Below are 20,020 nucleotides of genomic sequence, written 5' to 3' on the forward strand. Positions count from 1 at the left end.
ATTTAAACATAACAATCAAATAATCACAAGTATATTAACAATATTTACAAAATAAGATGGAGTAATTAAAAGATTTATCAAATACGAATTTGGGATAATTCCTAATTAATTATTGACTCGACTCTCTGATGTCCCTAACGGAGTCACCAAACTGTCGTAACGTCCCGGGAGCAAGGGTGCCCCGGGGATGGGCGAATGAAGAAATGATATATTAATTTTCAGGAAAAACTTGAAGTTGAAGTCGCCACTAACATTTTGGAGTATGATAGAACATATGATTACCACCCAATTAAGGGTAGAATCGGTCTGTGAATACCAAAGTAGGATTCGAAAGTTCGGTTATATGAGGGGAAGGTACTAGCATCCCCTACACATTTGTTCTATGAACGATACCTAATTAATTACAAATTATCCCAAATTAAATTTAATAAACTTTTATTTTACTCCTTTTTAAATTTACAAAATACTAATGTATAAGCCAGTAAATAGACCATATAAATATTCACATTTTTTACATAGTATATTTATAATAAAGTATCCCTCAAATCTAGGATACGTAAAGTTTGAAAAGCCTATGCCCCTTTTTTGAAATCATAAGGATCAAAATTGAGGAAATATTTTTTGAAAATAACTCCCATATTTATTTCAAAATTTTATAGGATTTTCTAAATATTTTATAATATTTTCAAAATTTTTGGGAGGTTTCAATACATGATAATAGGATAATAAACTAAAATATTAAACAACCACAATACATAATACTAAATATACATATATAACATAAACTAAAATACTACAATAGCACAATACTCATAATAATAATAAGCATACATAAACAACAACAAAACCAAGCCTTAGTCCCACTAAGTGGGGTCGGCTATATGTATCCTTTTCCGCCAATTTATGCGAATAATAAGAATACATATTCACTAAAATATTACAAATACTAAAATAAGTAATAAAATACCATAATACTATATATATTAAGATACTAAAGATACTATTAATTAAGCGTTAATTTGAATTAAACATAATTAAACAATTTCCAAAATACTCTATATGTCCCAAACAGTTAGATTTTTGCCCAACTCTATATATACCCCCTCATTTGTCATAATTAAGAAAAGATTAGTATATAAATTAGCAAATCTTTATCTGAAAATTTTATTAAGCTAAATCTTTCATACTCCTACCCTTTTTACAAGTATATTGCCAAAAACTACTTTCTTATACTCATTTGATCATATATCTTTAGAAAGAGCGTATTTTTCTTACCTTCTTCATTTGTATATTGATTGCATTTCGAAGCTAGGTTGAGTGTTATTCTTTTGTGAGAATATTTCATAAGCTTTTCTCTCTCTCATACTTGCATTTGTTTTGTATTGATTTTTGGAGAGCAGCTTAAAATTTTTCCCATGGTATTTTATTTATAAATATTAGATTGGGAAAAATTCTTCATTGGCTTAAGAACTTGCATCCTTATTACAAATTTCAGAAGCTTGCTTTGTGTTCTTGTAGCGACCTGCTTAATTAAATGTTTTTTTTTTTTTTATACACTAATATTTTACATGCTCTGATACCATGCTGGGATAAATCCATCCATAAACCTAAGCAGCGAAAAGCATAAACTAAATAAACATATCCATATCATACAATATCAATACCAGAGTGCTAACATGTTTTTCCCAAAATATACACATATCACTGTTTTCCCAAAAATACCCTCATCTAGCTAGGGCAATACAAAAAAAATCCTCCACTATACTCACTTTGCTGACAGGGCACTACAGACGCCCCTCTATTTGCGACCCTGATCTACTCACCTACCTAGGTCACCTGTAAAATGGTTCAACGCTGCGATGAGCCAACGTTCAATAAAAAGAAATATGCTATTACTAGTGTGTGGCAAATGACCTAACAATATTATGCAAGACCTGATTTCATATAAACATGTATAACTGGATTTGTTAAGTATAGTATAAGTAAGAAAATGCATCCCCTTTCCATGTTGTTTAATATAACAGTATTATGGTTATAATTCAAAATACTTCTAGTGTATATAAGTAGGATCCCTGTTTCTGTAAATCAATACGTAAGTAATAGTAACTAAAACTGTTCCCTATGGCTATCTGTGTCATCACATGCCCCTCATGACGAGATTGTGCGGCCCGTAGGCTGGACTTACCTTGGCTGGCCAACCAAAAATAAATCACTGAACTCCGTCAGTCGACCTACCCACCTCAACCCATATCTGGATGGGGAGCCTAACCTCTTTAAGGGCCTACGTGGTTGACCTTACCACGTATTATCTGAATAGGTGGTTGCACTAAATAAGTAACATAATATCTGTAGCAACGGTACCGTGCTCTGTAGCTGCAAGTCCAACAGGGTCTGATATCGTATAATATATTTCTATATACATGTCTATCTGATTTACCATGATTTTGAAGTAATCATAATAACTATGATGCTGCATAACATACTGAAATTTGAATAATCATAACATGCAACTGCATATTCGTAATACTGGAATTCGTATAATCATGGTACTGAGATTCGTATAATCATGGTACTAAAATCCGTAAAATCATGGTACTGAAGTTCACATAATCATAGCACGTAAATCCGTAAAATCATGGTACTGAAATTCATAAAAAAAATCATGAAACTACAATTCGTACAACATATCCCCGTACTACATACATATTCACTAGCCACACCATACTTTAATACATAATTTTCGTAAATAAATATACTGTATAATATTTAGAAATTTCCTAGCATAGCATATTTCCCTTACCTTATTTCTGAAAAGCCCCTACTGTACTCTAGCCTGATACCCGCAGGGTCTCCTACAAAACACCCTGAAATCAACATATGCCAGAACTAAACATCAGTATTTTATTGTCTATATCATTTCCTATAACTACCACAAGGCCAAAAAGAGACTAAAAGGCCTTACCCTGAATTTAAGATGAAATCCAACTTCGTTTTCCTGACGATCTGCTCCAGCAGTCTTGCAGAGAACTCCGTTAGGAGCGTCATGGTAGTTTCGAATGGTCGATCCAATGATTGGTGGGGTCGAAAACAACGAGAGAAGGGAGAGAGAGTCGTAGGAGAGAGAGAGAGGAGAGAGAAAGCGGCAAGAGAAATGAGAAATATCCCGGTTCCTCCTTATATACTGCCAGATTCGTCGACGAGACACGTCACCTCGTCGATGAGTCTTTCATAAAATTCGTTGATGAAGCCCTATATTCGTCGATGAAATTCAGAGCAGCCGGAAACCTCTCTCGGTATTTTCTCGTCTACGAAGCCCTGTGTTCGTCAACGAAATTCTGAAGACCTTCGTCGACGAGACCCTGTGTTCGTCGACGAAGCTGGGCAATTTCCTGAAATTATTTTTGTTTTCCAAAATGCAATGTTGTCGACCAACGCAGTCTACGGCCTCCTTCTGTTTCTATATCTATTTTCTCTCCCTCTTAATTATTAAAATGCTATTATTCGAGTCACTACAGTTCTGATAAAATCCTTTTTAGCAAGCTTAAACCCTAATATCAATTGTGCTTGATACTTGAAAAATATTTTTGAGATATCTGTTTTGGGTTCTAGAGATGCTTTGAACACTCATATTGCAAATACATTATCTTGAAATCAAAGGTCGCACTCTTATATATACATATTGACACACATATTGTTGAGAGCTAACACATTGGTTAATGAAATCTCACTTGAGCTTAACATCTTATCATTTGTGAGTGCATTTCCAACATTATGTGTATAGTGATACATATCTGATTAGTGTAAGAAGAATACTTGTTTGTACGAAAAATTGCATATCTATTGTATTCCCGACGTATGATCGGAAGATGGAGACTTGCCCTGTGAAAAGTCCCAGATTGGTTCATACCCGACTAGAAGAATTAGGTGCACCATCTTGTTAAGGTGTTGAATTAGGTGCTGCTCCACCCGTTAAGTGAGGCATAGTGGAATCCTCTTACTTGTGAGCTTGAGGTGGGGATGTAGGCATTATTGGCCGAACCCCGATAACATATCTTGTGATGCTTTTATTTTTTCGCACTTTCAATTTTAGCACATGTATGTTTTATGTTTGATTTATTATATGCAGTGCATGTGTTTGATTGTTTGAATATTTGATTAAGTTTATGATTATATAGAAAGACCTTAGGCTTGTGTTGCTTGTGGAATTTGATTTGACCTAGGAGAAAAGTTTTAAATACCTAATTCACCTCCCCTCTTGGGAATACACCAATTCCAAAAGTTTCTGACCAAGACCAATGGTTCACATCTCAATTCTAGAGGAGTTTATAAGGAGCCTTGGGGTCTCGGTTGACATTCAGTACAACGTTTCATCCTTAGACCGATGGATAGATAGAGAGGACCATACAAATACTGGAAGATATGCTGCGAGCTTGTGTGTTAGATTTTAGAGGTAGTTGGATTCAGTATCTGCCACAGGTAGAATTTGCTTACAATAATAGTTATCAGACCATTATTGAAATTACACCGTCTGAAGTATTATATGGTCGGAGGTGCCGAACTCCACTATATTGGGATGAAGTGGGCGAAAGACAGATTTTGGGGCCGGAGATTGTACAATATACTTATGAGAAAATCAAGTTTATTCAGGAAATAATCAAAACATGTTGGCCTTACAAGGCTTAAAATCTTGTTATCTTATTTTGATGCTAACAAACAAGAGAAATTTAACGTATTTATGTGAGTAATGTTATTTCAGGGCTCATATATGAGAAAGCAAGGTCAAAGTGCTCACAAGGATCAAATGAAACTTAAAAGAGTCAAAGCATAGATTTAAAGATGATTTAAATAAAGCTTGAAGATTATGAGAACGTGCATATTAAAGTGAACTTGCTAAAAGCCTAAAGTACATTGAAATCTTGAAGAATATGAGAGTATGATGTTAACGAGAAAGCTCAAATAATATTAAAGCTTGAAGACCAAGAAAGAGCCAAAGCAAGCATGAAGACTTGAGTGATTATGTCTTAGAAGTCTTTATGTAAGTACTTTAATGTTTAAATATTGTTTGAAATATTTTGAAGCTCTTAAGTTAACTTCTTGGACCTAGATACCTTTTAAAATACTTGGAAAATATTTTTATAAAGTCAAAAATTATTTTAAAAAAGTTAGAATCATTTTTGGAATGAAAAGCACCAAAAAGAGGTTTTTTCAAATGTTGTCATTTTTTATACAACCGCATTGAGGTGCATTTTTCTCTATCAAAAACTCCTTATTTTAAAATGTGTTCAACATGAAAGTTGTAGGATTTTCTCATAAATTTCTTTTGAAACCAAGAAAACCTAATTTAGAGTTATACAGAAAAAGTTATAAGCAAAATACTAAAATGGTGTCACAGCTATCAGCCAACTGAACACTGTTCACGGCATAAACTTCAGATGACTGAACAACAGATAAAGCCACTTCAGATGACTAAAGATTAAGTTCAGTCATCTGAAGATTTTTGTTGAATTTTTTTAAAAGAGGCAGAACCACCTCAGACGACTGAACTCGAGTGTTTTGAACACTATTCAACAGGCAAAAATTTTTATATTTTTATATTTTAAATATTAGTTGCTTGGGCTCCAATCTTTCTAAAAACTTGGGAAATACTCCAAAGAAACTTTGGCAACAAGGAAACTCATTTGAAAGCCTATAAATACATGATTTTGCAAATCAAAAACACCAAGAATTGAAAAATATGATTGTGAAGCTGAAAGCACTCCTGTTCTTACAAGTTCTCTTGCTCACTCATTGCAAAACTTTTTTTATGAGATATTCTAAAGTACTAATCCTTCCTTCTTTGAATTCTTACTGCTAATCCTCATCTAAGAAGGATATTGGTGAATTCTACACTTGAGCTTCATTCTATTTCATATTGATATTTTACATTGAAGTATATAGTGCTGAACTTGTATTAACTTGCTCTTTGTGAGAGTATACTTGTACGCATATTGTTTCTTATTTTTCTTATAGATTGACAATTCCAAGGATTGTTTGGATTGTTGGCTAAGCAAGGGGATATTGCTTAGAGAGGTGGGCTCTAGCCTAGTTAAGGAGTGACTGAACGAGGGGATATCATTTGGAGAGGCAGACTCTAGCCTAGTTAAGGAGTGACCGAACGAGGGGATATCGTTTGGAGAGGTGGACTCTAGCCTACTGAAGGAGTGTGTAAAGGTATTGTTCCGCCCGTTAAAGGAACATATTTAGTGAATCCTTTGGTGGTTTGCCAAAGGCGAGGACGTAGGCTGTGTTGAAGCCTAACCTCGTAAAAATTCTGGACTCACTCTCTCTTTCCCTTACTCTTTATTTTCAGTACATATTTTAATTGCGTGGATGATTTAAATTTGAAATCATATAAACTACGTATATTTAGAAATCAAACAAACTTAAGGTTTAATTTTTGATTTGGGGTTGTGGAAAACGAAAGGGAGTATGTTGTTTAAACCATACTTTGTGGAAACCATATAGGAGTACGTTACTTGGTTAAACACCCAAAGAAAATTTTACCAAGAGTTTATTTGAATTCTAAATTTTTGGAAAGAGTGATTGGATTCTATATTGAACATCACATTGAAGAAACAAATTCATTAATACAGGGCTTGGTTTAAATTCACATTCACTACAGGGCTGAACACAATACAAAAGCTAAAAGTTACATATACCATTAATATATTATGATTGAATGGTATAAAGCTTGAGATTGAGTGAATTGTGTTTATATTTCAGAAAGTGTTAAATCTTGAATGCTTCCATAAATCTAATAGTGCTGCAGTGAACTTATATTTGGCAAACAAATTGGTTGTTGGTTTGTGCATCGTGGTTGATTGGCTTGACTGGTTTAATTATTTGTATGGTTGAAGATTGAATGTTTTATTAGTTGTCTTGTTGATTGAAACCGAATTCTTGTTTGATTGACAAAATAGATAAACAAGTTAAAGAATGGGTTAAATATTAAAAGAAGTTAAGGACTTTAAAAAGAACTAAAAAGAAATATTTAAAAGCCAATTCACCCCCCTCTTGGAAAGCTATTTCTAATTTCAAAATAGCTCAGAGTCAATAGAAAAACTACGCAGACACCCGCCAACGAGCGCTGGAATTTGGTGTAGTGGATAAAATGTAAAGACCCAGAAATTTAAAAAGGATTAAAATAATTTGAAAAAAAATAATAAATAAATAAAATAACAGATAAATAAATAAAAGGAATGGCGTGGGAAAAGAAAAAAATATTAAAGTAAAGAAATTAAATTAAATTAAGATAAATTAAATAATTAGTTATTAAATTAAATATTTTTACATTAGATTTAAAAAAAATTATTAAAATTAATTAAAATGATATATATAAGTAAGTTATTATAATATATATATATATATATGAAGTAAAGTAAAAGAATGAGATAAGAAGAGAAGAAGAAAGAAGAAAGAAGAAGCTGGAGAAGAAGCAGACACGCCCCCCCCTGAATATTTTTCCTGCATGCCAGCCACTCCGTCTTCGTCTCTCTCATTCTCTTAATTACTCGGCGAGTTTGCGACGGATCGGGAAAAGGAAGGTGCCGTTGGATTCCTGGTTCCGCTGCCGACATTTCTACTGGAATAGATTTTTCATGGGAACGGCTTAGGTACTGCTTCTGGGGAAAGGTAATTTTTTTCCATTTTCTCAATCTCGCCGTTAATATGTGGTTAAATCGACGAACGGACACTACCACGGGGTCCTAATCGTCATTATCGTCATTTTGACGTAGGTAATTTTTCAATTGGGATTTTCTAGGCCCTACTCTAAAATGAGAGTGAGATTTGGAAAATTTAGCAATTTAGCTAAATTTAAGTGTATTATTATTTATTTAAGAATTATGGCCCTAGGAAGTATTAAATTAATATTTTATTCAGGAATAATTTATTGAAACTAGGAATTTAATTTCAGGGTTCGAGTGAGCGCCGTAGGTATTTTTCGGAGTCCCTGTTGGCGTAGTTCAAGAAACCAAATAAGGGGAAAATTTATATATTAAATCAGGTTTTTCATGAATTAAAAATGACTATGTGTTATTTATGTATATATGATTTTTTTATGTGGATTTAAAATGTTAGCCATGAAATTTATGTTTTCTGAGCCTAAGATTGTTGATATAATTTTGTATATGCGAAAATGAACTGATGAAAGTGGGAAATATTTTCAAGATAATTAAGTAAGAAATGAAATGTATTTTCAGTATATAAACATTAAATATTGGTTGACTTATTTTACAGGCAGTGTATGAATTTTTACTAGTTAAATTGTGTGGCATGAGAATCTGTGTAAATATATGTTAAATGTATAAGATGCAGGCTAAGTAAGTAATGCAATGAAAATAAAATATGATATAGACAATGTTGCCTGTGTGTGTTAAATGCAACCATGTAAATGTAAGACAGCTGAAAAACAGCCATGTTAGCAGATCTAGCACACTTCTGTGTAGACTAACTGATGACAACTAAAAGGAGCCGTGTTAGCAGATCTAGCACGTTACTACGTAAACTAACTGATGATGGCTAAAGACCAGCTGTAGTACGAAAGTAATGAAATGAAATGTTATGCAATGAAATGACGATGAAATGGCAATGAAATGAAATGACAAAGGTAAATAATGTAAATGGGAAAGAGTCACTTAAAGTGAAACGAAATGCAAAGTTAAGTTATGAACAGGAATGAATGTGCATGAATGTATAATGACAGAAAAAAATGATGTATTATGATAATAGGAGTATGTGTGTACGTAGAACATGTTACGATTGGGCGAGACATACTCTTCGCCTAAGTGCTTGCTGAGTAAAGCGAGTGCACTAATAGCTACAAATGTGGTAGTAGCCACATAACGTACTAGAGCAGAGGGAACCTACTTGTATGGGCGGGTAGATTTCCCTATCCTTAGGGCCTTTGCCAGTAAGCTATTGTTGAACAGCGTGAGTACGAGATTAATTTATCACTTGAGGGCTTACTGAGTAAGGTGAGTGTCCTGGTGTGCTTTAACTGCGACCTTTGGGTTTCCTAAATATCAGAGCAGAGGGGTGCTACTTGTATGGGCGAGTAATCACCCCTATCCTCGGGTAATCTCGTGGGTTAAACATTTACATGTGTTTGATTAGGATCAGGGAATGATTTCGAAAATTATGTTAAGGATTTTCAAATGTTAAATATTATGTTATATATAAACTCATGTTGGCCACACACTGTTTTAATATATGGTTTCTTCCCTTACTGAGATGTGTCTTACCCGAATATGAATTTATCTTTTTTTCAGGATTTCCTCGAGATCGAACTTTGAGAGATCGAGGTTTTCATAGCATTATTGGGAAATAGAAAAAGAAAATGGTATATTTCTATGTTAATTTTGGGGAATGTAAATATTTAAGTTTTATGCCTTTATGTTTTAAGGCTGTTGAGTAAGGAATGATTGTGAAATTACTGAATTGTTTTGGGAGTTATGTAGATTTATGGAAATGCAGGTGATGAATGATTTAATATGGATTATAGTTAGAATTAGTAAACTCTCGTATGATGTTATATGGAGATTATGATTATGTTTTCCGCTACGTATGTTATGTTACTTATGGATTATTAGGTATAATGCGCCGGACCCGAGTTTAAGGGTTCGGGGCGTTTCATAACATGTGTCTTGAAAATTGCACCAATGAAAGGAGTGATAAGATTTGGGAAGAAGGGTAAGCTAAGCCCTTGGTACATTGGGCCGTTTGAGATACTGGAAAGAATCAGTCCAGTTGCCTACAAGTTAGTGTTACCCCCAGCGTTATACAGAATCCATGACGTATTTCATGTGTCTATGTTGAATAAATAAGTCACAGATCCGTCACACATAATAAGTTATGAGGCACTGAAGCTTGGAGATACTTTATCGTATGAAGAAGTGCCAGTTTAGATCTTAGATCATAAAGAAAAGGAATTATGCACTAAGAAAATTTCATTGGTAAAAGTACTCTTGAGAAACCGTGTAGTTGAGGAAGCCTCGTGGGAGCTAGAGGAGGAAATGCGCCGGAGGTTCCCATATTTGTTCAACGGGACTCAGAGTTAGGCAGATTTTATAATAGTCCAAGTAAGAAATCAATGGTATATAAGTATGCTTTGTGTAAATTCAGGTGTGTTTAATGATGACTTTTCATGTAATAGTTTTTGTATTTTGAATGGGTTTTGGGAGAATTTTGATTTTGTTTATTGTAATCTCCTAGAGTCGTATATGCAATCACGATATTCCTTCGCCATAAGTGAGGGTGATTAATAAAATTTCGGTGGTTTCTTTTAAATGAGGACAAAAGTACTTGATAACAAATTTCGAGGACAAAATTTTTATAAAAAAGGGAGAATGTAGAGACCCGAAAAATAGTAAGTAATGAAATAATAAATAAAAAGAGGAAAATTGGTTTGGCACAGGCCAAACCGTCGACGGTTTTGGTGGAGCTTAGAAAACCGTCGACGGTTTTGAGTTACCACGGTCAAGTAAGGGTAAAACGGTAAAAACAGGTTTGGTTAAAAATCAAACCATCGACAATTTCAAGAAACCGTCGATGATTTTGCTCTGGGTCTGTGGCCTATATAAGGCATGCAAGCTCATTTCTTTTGTAAAATTTAAACTCTTTCCCTTTCTCTCTAGGGTTGCAGTTATTCCTCTCTCTCTTCGATTTTTGGCCCTGTTTCAGACTGAATTGAAGAAAGAACGTCATTTCGGGAACCTAACGACATTTCTCTATAATTTAATTGGGGCGAATTAGTTGGTTGAGGATTCCAGACACCACTCCAAAACTGGGGTAAGGAAGTCATTTTTTAGGTTTAATTAGTTATTGGAAGAGTATGGGCTTAGGAGTATTAGAATGGTAAATATTCTAGGGTTGAGCTGATTGAGTTAGGATATATGGATACAGGATTTGTGCGAGCGCTGCAGGCACAATTTTGGGATCCCTGCAAGCATAACTCCAAGAAACAGGTAAGGGGAATAAATTATGTCAGGCACTTTCAGAAATTTAACGAATTAAATTATAGTATGTGACTTCCAAGTAATATATGTGTTTTTCCTGAATATACAGAGTTATGAAATTAGGATGTGATGACCCAAAAAATATATATATATATATATATATATATATGATTAAAGTACAATAATAATAAAATAATAAAAATGGTCATTTAGTTAATATCAATATATAAGTATTTTTTTGTAGGATCCTTGATTCCATATTTGATGCCTAAGAAAGACCTTGTCTTAGCGAGTGCTCAGAGACCATTGCGGCTCAGTCGCTCCCTGGAGGTCGGCCTGGTCAAAATGGAATTTCATAGGATAAACAGGATAGACACTATTTGTACACGTAAATAAGTATATATACATAAAATAGTGTTTTGACAGACATAATTTGTAGAAATACATAATAAGATGATAATAATATAGGTATCATATGTGGGGCCCACAAGACTATGTGGGGTCCACATGAGTCCCGGAGCCACAAGACACTGTTTATATACGTAAATGAGTACATAAAACAATGTTTTAACTGATATAATTTGAAGAAATATATGATAAAATAATAATAATATAGGTATCCTATGCGGGGCCACAAGACTGTGTGGGGCCCACATGAGTCCCGAAGCCGTATGAAGGTTTTCACAAGTCTCAAAACTATGCAGGATGCATAAAATCGTATAAGAGTTATTGGAGTTACGTACAATCCATTTGGGTCTCGAAATTGTGTGGGACCCACAAGACTACATGGGGCCCACAAGACCATGTGGGGCCCACATGAGTTTTTAAAATTTAAATTTAATTCTTGTTCAAAAATAAAATAAAATAAAATAAATACTAAAAATAGTTTAAAATTAATAACAATGATAATAATAATGATTAAGAAAAATAATAAAATAATAAAATAATTAGTTAGGTAATGGATTAATTAATAAGGTAAGTAATTAATTAAAAATTTATTTAGTGGGAATGGTGGCAAGCACTCCCAAATGGCCTCCACTCAAGTTTAAAATTAATAACAATGATAATAATAATGATAATAATGATTAAGAAAAATAATAAAATAATAAAATAATATGTTAGGTAATGGATTAATTAATTAGGTAAGTAATTAATTAAAAATTTATTTAGTGGGAATGGTGGCAAGCACTCCCAAATAGCCTCCACTCAACCCATACCTTGCCCATCCCTTGCCCATTCTTTAATTTTTAAAATTATAATTTCACCCATCTCCCCACACTTTTATAAATTCTATTTCTTCCCCAAAATTTTCCTATAAATAGGGAGCTCTCAACCTTCATTTTTCACAACAATTTTCCAAGGAAGAGAAGGATTAGTGAGTGAAAGAATTTGTGGTGGAGAGAGAATTTTTGAATAAATTCTTAATCACCCACTTTTTTCGATCTCATTTCTTAAAGATAATTATTGTGTTCGTAGCACACGGTAAAAGAAGAAGGTAAATAAATTTTGATTATGTTAGTTTCTTTTAAATTCATACCCGAGTTTATTTTGTACGTAAATTTTAATTATGTCAATTAGTTCCACAAAATTTTCATGAGTTTATTTTCACGCATATTTAATTATACCAGTTCTATCTTTAATATACTTGCGTCTATTTTTGGGTTAAGAAATGTTCCAATCCCCTCGGGTAAATTTTCAGCATTTCTTTCTATTCAAAAATAAAATTATATATATATTTTTAACACAAAAATTGTGTGGCATGAGTTTATTTCTACGTTACATTTTTTATGTAAATATGAGTAAAGATAAGATTTTCACGATATTATTTTAAATTGCATAAATGATAATAAGATGATTTTCAAACCCCTTATGGCAACGAAAGTTCAAGTTACAGATGCTCGATACCGCAGCTTAAAGTTTATACGGATTAGAGTGCACCCACACTGTTTACAGAGTGGTTATTTATGTTAGTGGATTTCTCCTGAGTGCACACCTGGTTTAAGTCCAGGACTTAATAAGGAAAATCTCACTTAAAGTTTACGTACGTTGATTTAGTTTGGTCGGCCAGCCAGCTAAGTCCAGTCTTCGGACCGCACAACCCAGTCATGGGGGTAAACATGACTTACGGCAAACAGGCCTAAGGGTGGGTTTTTATAATATATGTTTATACATATTTAATTACGTGTACAAAGTTACTGATGATTTGAAGGAAAAGTGTAAGTTTACGTGAAAATGATCATTTTGGTGCTTAAATGACGATCTAAGGAAAATGTATAAGGAAAAGTATATGTATGTTTATCATTAAATATTTTTACAGTTTTAAAGTTAAAAGTTTAATTTAGCAGTTATAGTATATGATTGTAAAAATTTATTATTGAAATTTATGACAAAAGTTTTATGCAGAAATTTTTAAATCTATGTTTATTCTAAAAGCAGTCTTGAAGTTATAGTATTAAATATTGTTTTACGAAATTCTTTAAAAACTCATTTTGGCCACACACTAATAATAATCTTATTTACTTACTGAGCGTCGTCTCACCCCAATCATATTTTATTTCAGATAACTCTGAAGGACATGTCAGAAATCAGGCTTAACAAGCATGCGGGTGGGGATTAGAAAAATAAAGATTGATTAGAAATATTAGTATGGTTTCAGATATTTATGTTTGTGTAATTTTTCTTCTTTTGAAATAAGTGATTGTAACATGAATAATTAGCGCTCTGGTTTAAATAAGAATCGAGTTTATTTGCTTCCGCTGTAAATCAGTAGTAAAGAGTTAATATCCCAGGCCCCTCGGGGTCGGGGTGTTACATAGGAACTTGAAATGATATATGTATGTTTTGAGAAAATAGGGTTATTGGGTTAAGTAAAACCCTAGGGATAATTATACGAGTATTTTAAGCAGAATATTATAGTATAAGTTATCACTTAGTTTGTGTGGCATGAGTTTGAAAGTTATGTAGAATTAAATTTGTCAGTTTTTATGGTAAAGCATATATAGATAAGAGTAAGAATTTATACAGTATTACAACGTCCTATTAAGGACTACAGTACAAGTTTTATATAGTATTACAACATCCTATTAAAGACTATAGTATAAATTTTATACAGTATTACAACGTCCTATTATAGACTACAGTACAGAAATGATATAGTATGACAACGTCCTATTAAGAACTATAGTATAGAAATTATACAATATGACATCGTTCTATTAAGGACTATAGTACATTATTTTATACAAAATTACAGTATTTCAGCTATTTTGTACAGATTTATAGTATGACAGATTATATTGATTTGTGAAATGAAATCATGTGATTATATTTTTTTGGAAATCATATTATATGGTTTAAGAACCCTGATGGACCATACCTAAGCACGGTACCATAACTTCAATGATACTAGTGCAACCACACTTCTCAAATATAGTGTTGGTGGTATACAGTCGATTATGCCATAGAAGTGTAGAATACCCCCTGGAGTTCAGACTAGTTGGGTAGACCAATCGTACTCATAGTCACAAATACTAATATAGTTGACTTAGCCTGGTTAGGCCAACCATGACTAAGTCCAGCCTAGGGGCCGTACAATCCGGATCATGCGGGGTTAAAATAAAAGAAGAAAAATATAGCAGAATTTTCGGGTCGTTACAAAAAGGAGCACCTTGGTTCCATAAAATTATAATCAACTTAAGCCTATAAGTTTGATACGAACTTTTTTAGTATTTAAAATGAAAGCTAAATGAGACGAAGGAAATACTATTTTCTTTGTCTAATAAAAAAACGTTTACTTTAGCTTTCTAAGTATAGGGTATTTGTTGCGGCAAAATATTCCTTTAATTATGTTAAGACCACCTAATTAGAGAAATACTTGCTTGCTCTCCAAACTAAAAAATCAACCCAAGGTTATTTTCCACACCCTTATAAATGCTCACATCTTGATTGCAAATATGTTACACCCTTTTTAAACTCCTAATTAATTAGCTTCTACAACAATAATTAAATATGATCATTCGATTTTAACATCAAGTATGTCTTTGAAAAAGAGAATAATTAGGTCATCCTAAAAAACATTATCTCTATGTTTGGAAAGACATTAGATTTAGATTTGTATTGCATTTAGATGACATATAATAAAAAAATTAAATTAAAATTTGTCCAAATTTACCAAAATTCAAATCCAAGGTCCAAAATATATGATCCAAATGCAACGTATTAGTCTCTCACATCTTTTTTTTATCTCTTAATTGCGAGTGATCAACTTGCACAAGGCTGGATAAATAAATGCATGACAATGTAAATTAATAATTATATATTATCATGATGAGGGCGTCATATTGCATCAATAATTATAATAGTTAATCCCCCAAAGGTGGTTCAAACATTTGAAGACCATTGGGAGAGGCAATAAACTAAACCATTCCCTACAAAAATTTCATACATTACTAGTTAATAAATAAATGAGTCTTGTTCAGTTGTTTCCTGAAGGTACTAGTTATTATTTTTCCAATTAAATTTAGACTTTGATAGTTGCTTAAGTGTGGTTGTGAGATTTTAAGAATTCTAAGAAACTCTCTTGAGGGTTATCAAAAAGACAGAAATCTATCCTTATATTTTGTAAAAAGACTAGCCTTTTGAGGAAAGATTTGTATTTTTTTGACAAATCTCATAAAGGTCTGACGCATTTTTTAAACCTCAAATAGATTAATGAGATTTTTGGAATCTTAGTATTGGATCCTACTATTTTGTAAAATTGAACGAATGCCAATATTTTACTTTCTTTCTCACTTTTTGATAATTAGATATAAAATAGTAAATTTCTTAACATTTTTTTTAAAAAATATATTAATTCCAAATAGCAGCTTAATATTATCTATATAAAATATTTATATTGTGGGATCAAGTATCTATATGTGGTAGATGATCAGCCAAAAACATTCATTAGTTTTCTATTTGGTTTTTCCAGTTTAATTTATTTCTAAAGCCAAAATTGAAAATGAAAATCAAATCTAAAGAAATTAAATATCAAAACCAAAAATTGAGAACAACATATTGATTCTTAATTTTTTTAGTAATTTTTGTACTCTATATGTGAGCACCCGTTTGACTCAAAAATTCAATTTAATGATTATGTAATTTTTCAATATGTGACAAATTGATTCAAGGTTACAAAGAAGACTTCATTTAAAATGCGTGTATTTGCAAGGGGCATGCAAGAAAATGTTGGAGGTGATAACATTTTTTATTAAAAAAATAATATATAATTTTTTTTTTTTAAAAATAAAAATGTTCACTTTCAACTATTTTTAAATAATTAATATTAAAAAAATATTAAAATATGAAAATACTCTAAATTTGGTCCAAGCCAAACTGGCTCTCTAGTCACGAACCCATGATCCCTTCCAGCCCTTGACGACCTCGAATGGGGAGTACAGAATAGAAAGTCGAAGCTAGTGCGGGAGGGCAGTCGGGCGGGTACTGCCATGATCGCCTGGTTTGGATTGATTTTACGAACCCTAGTTTCAGATTGAGAGTTCAAATTCAAATTCTCCTGTTAGTTGCTGTAACACTGTACATACATCGTCCCGAATTACTCTCAAGCTCTCGCCGGAGAAGCACCGGTCCGTGAAGTCTCCACCTGGGACTGGTATTGACAAGTCCTTCAGCGAAACCTCAGTTGGCGCCAAGAAAGCAGAAAATTAGTCTAGGGCCTTTCGTCTCTTCAAACGGCAGACCTAGGGTTTTTGTCTACCGCCATGAGTCCTATTCAGAATTTCGAGCAACACTCTCGCCATCTCATCGAGCCTGAAATTCGTACTCTCTCTCTCTCTTTCTCTCTCTCTCTCTCTCTGGTATTTGGCGGGCTGAAGAAGCAGTGAAGAATTTCATATTTAAGCCTTAATTTTTTTTAGTTATTTTCTTTTTTTTCTTTAAATTAAGAAATGTTTGCATTCTATTGAGAAACCATTTATGTATGAGACAGTAGAATTCATTTTCCATTTTCTGCATTTTCCTGCTTCTCACTTTGTTCTAGTGAAGTGAGTTCCGTATGCTGTCGATGTTTAAATTTTATATAATTGCTCCTTTTTGTTATTTTATTTTATTTTATTTTTTACAAATTGAAACAGCAATTCAAGCAAGGCTTCAGATGGCAATGGAGGTCCGTGACAGTCTAGAGATTGCTCACACTGCCGAGTACTTGAACTTCCTAAAATGCTACTTCCGAGCTTTCTCAGCGATTCTTTTACAAATAACAAAGCCGCAGTTTACCGACACTCACGAGCACAAGCTCCGAAACGTGGTTGTGGAGATTCTCAATCGCCTCCCTCACAGTGAAGTCCTCCGCCCCTTCGTTCAGGACCTCTTGAAGGTTGCAATGCAGGTCCTCACCACGGACAATGAAGAGAATGGTTTGATTTGCATTCGAATAATCTTTGACCTCCTCAGAAACTTTAGACCAACCTTAGAAAATGAAGTTCAGCCGTTCTTAGACTTCGTCTGTAAGATTTACCAGAACTTCAGAGTCACTGTGAGTCATTTTTTTGAGAATGGGGCTGTGAGTGGTGGAAAAGATGTTAAGCCCGTGGAGGTCTTGGATCAAGTTCCTCCTGCTGGGCATGCTGGAGTTGCTGTACAGCTTAACCCAAGCACGAGGTCATTCAAGATAGTTACAGAGAGTCCACTGGTGGTGATGTTTCTGTTCCAGTTGTATAGCCGGCTTGTCCAGACTAATATTCCTCACTTGTTGCCATTGATGGTTGCGGCAATATCAGTTCCGGGGCCTGAAAGGGTGCCTCCCCATTTGAAGAATCACTTCATTGAGCTGAAGGGCGCACAGGTTAAGGTGAGTGTTTGTTTTTGTGATTTGATTTCTCTGACAAATGATTTTGGAAAACATTGAAGAATTTAGGTTACATTTGGTTCATGGAATATTTATTTTGAAATAGATTGGTTATAATATAATAATGTAATAGTTTGCAAAAGAAGATGTGTTGTCATTTATGAATTTAAGTGCTTGCAGAAGAAGGATGCCATCATAAATAAAATAATAATGCAAACATTTCATGAATAGATAAGGAAATGACTATTCCCTGTCTATTCCTATCTTATTTCATGTTGCATAATAACACAAATTTTTGCATGAACAATTTTATTTTCTAAATTATTATATTCTCATAAAATCTAGAGACATTCTGCCAAAACAAAATTAATGGTATAAAGAGGAAAAAGCTAGGGAGAAGGTGTTTGTGCATGTGGACTGTCAGGTGAAGCTACTTTGCTAACACCGGGCTGCTTTATTAATTAATTAGATGTTTCTGCAATCGTTTTTTTTTTAGACTTCATTTTTGATAAGAAAAAATTCATTCATTAAAAAAAACTTGGTAGCACAAACTTTTGCGGACAAGAGTCGCAAGACATCCTCCAGAACTTGGTTGGAATCAATTACAAAAGTGCGGCCCTCTATTCTTGTTGGAGGTTAAATCCTTTGCCCCACACCAAAAAATGCCCAAAGAATCTACTAGAAAAAAAAAAGTGAGAAAAAAACTCTATCCCAAAGCAAGAATAGAAGTAGTTTAGTGTTGAAAATTATTGCATTTCTCTTGGTCCAAAAATTCCAATGAACAGCATAAAAATGCACATTTTGATAAGGTTGCGCCCTTTTTTGGCTTTCTCCAAAAACCGAATTCCACACTGACAAGAATTCAGCAACACTTGATGAGGCTATCCACATTCTGCAAAAAATAAAGAACAAAATAAACCATAGTTGTTGCACCACCTGACAATGAGTACAGAGATTCACATTGGTTCCATTAGACTCCAAGCACATCATAAGATGCATTTGGAATGATGGCCTTATAGGGCCTCCTTACCTACAACAAGTCTTTTATATTGATCTTGTTAAGAGTCAAGGTCTAAATGAACTCATAGATTTTTTTAAAAGGAGCCTTAGCCTTCCAAATGACATTATTTCCAAGGAGAAGAAGAGGGGGTTGAGGGTTTCGAAGAGGGGGTTGAAGCTTCAACAAAAATGAAGAAAAAAGTATTTATAAGGAAAAGAACCCGAAGAATCTCCTATCCACCCTAGAATCATTCCCTGAATGAGTAGCAAAGGATTCCAAAACATTCAACGAGGTAATGAGCTCGTCAATCTCTTTTTCCTTTAGATTCCTAAGTGAAAATCCCAAGTAAGAGTGCCACCCTTGTGAAGAATAAAATGATGTGATCAAAGCATTGTGTTGAAAGGATTAGAGGAAGATAATTTGAAAGATGTAGCACCATGTGTTCCAATTTGACCTACCCACTCAAAGATCTTCCCCAAACTAAATCAAATTACCATTACCCATTTTGAAGCGAGTATAAGGAAAGAACATATGGACAACTTGGGAACTAACTTCCAAGGACTCGCCTGAGAAACAACACCACTCCCTTCTGGTATCCTGGCTTTTTTGTGAACACCATTCTTCAAATGACCTTATACCAGATGGAATCCATCTCTTGAGGGGAATATTCATAATCATTTCCCAACTAAAGAAATGTTTTATGAAACCACATTAACAAGCCCCAAACCCCCTTCAAACATAGATCTCCTAACGCAGCCCAACTGACAAGGTGATCCCTTCTATTATGTATGTACCCTCCCAACCATATAGAGCCTTGAAACTGACCAAAATACTATTTTTCATATTAATCTCGGACCACACTATCTGCCACGTTGATTTTCAATGCTGAAATCTTTGCAGAAAATGCTTTTCGGAATTTTGCAGCACTACTGTTAAAAAAATGGTATCATCTGTAAGGTGAGACACCTTTTCCTCTTCCATTCCTACCTCTAATCACATCCAAATCTTGAGCAAGGGTAATCATTCTACTTAGGCTTCCACTCACATTAAAAGCATACTGGTCAAGGGCAAACATCCATGAATTTTTCCTCCAAACTATATGAAAACCCTTCTTACCCAACATTTTATTAAATAACCTAGCTCAATATATTATTAGCTTTCTCAAAATGTAGTTCTAGGATA

The 20,020-nt window shown here is 33.6% G+C and overlaps 1 protein-coding gene across 2 annotated transcripts in view; it reads left to right on the top strand.

Moving 5' to 3' along the window:
• Positions 1–16,359: 16,359 nt before the first annotated feature.
• Positions 16,360–20,020, top strand: part of LOC131161293 (transcription-associated protein 1-like) — a 97,932-nt gene continuing 94,271 nt past the window's right edge. For both annotated transcript variants that reach the window (XM_058116949.1, XM_058116955.1), the window contains exons 1-2: positions 16,360–16,811; positions 17,126–17,841. In XM_058116949.1, coding sequence (XP_057972932.1) covers positions 16,754–16,811; positions 17,126–17,841 — 774 coding nt within the window. In that variant the 5' untranslated portion in view covers positions 16,360–16,753. The remainder of the gene's footprint in view (positions 16,812–17,125; positions 17,842–20,020) is intronic.

Source organism: Malania oleifera, chromosome 1 (genome assembly GCF_029873635.1).
Source record: "Malania oleifera isolate guangnan ecotype guangnan chromosome 1, ASM2987363v1, whole genome shotgun sequence".
Lineage (NCBI taxonomy): Eukaryota > Viridiplantae > Streptophyta > Magnoliopsida > Santalales > Ximeniaceae > Malania > Malania oleifera.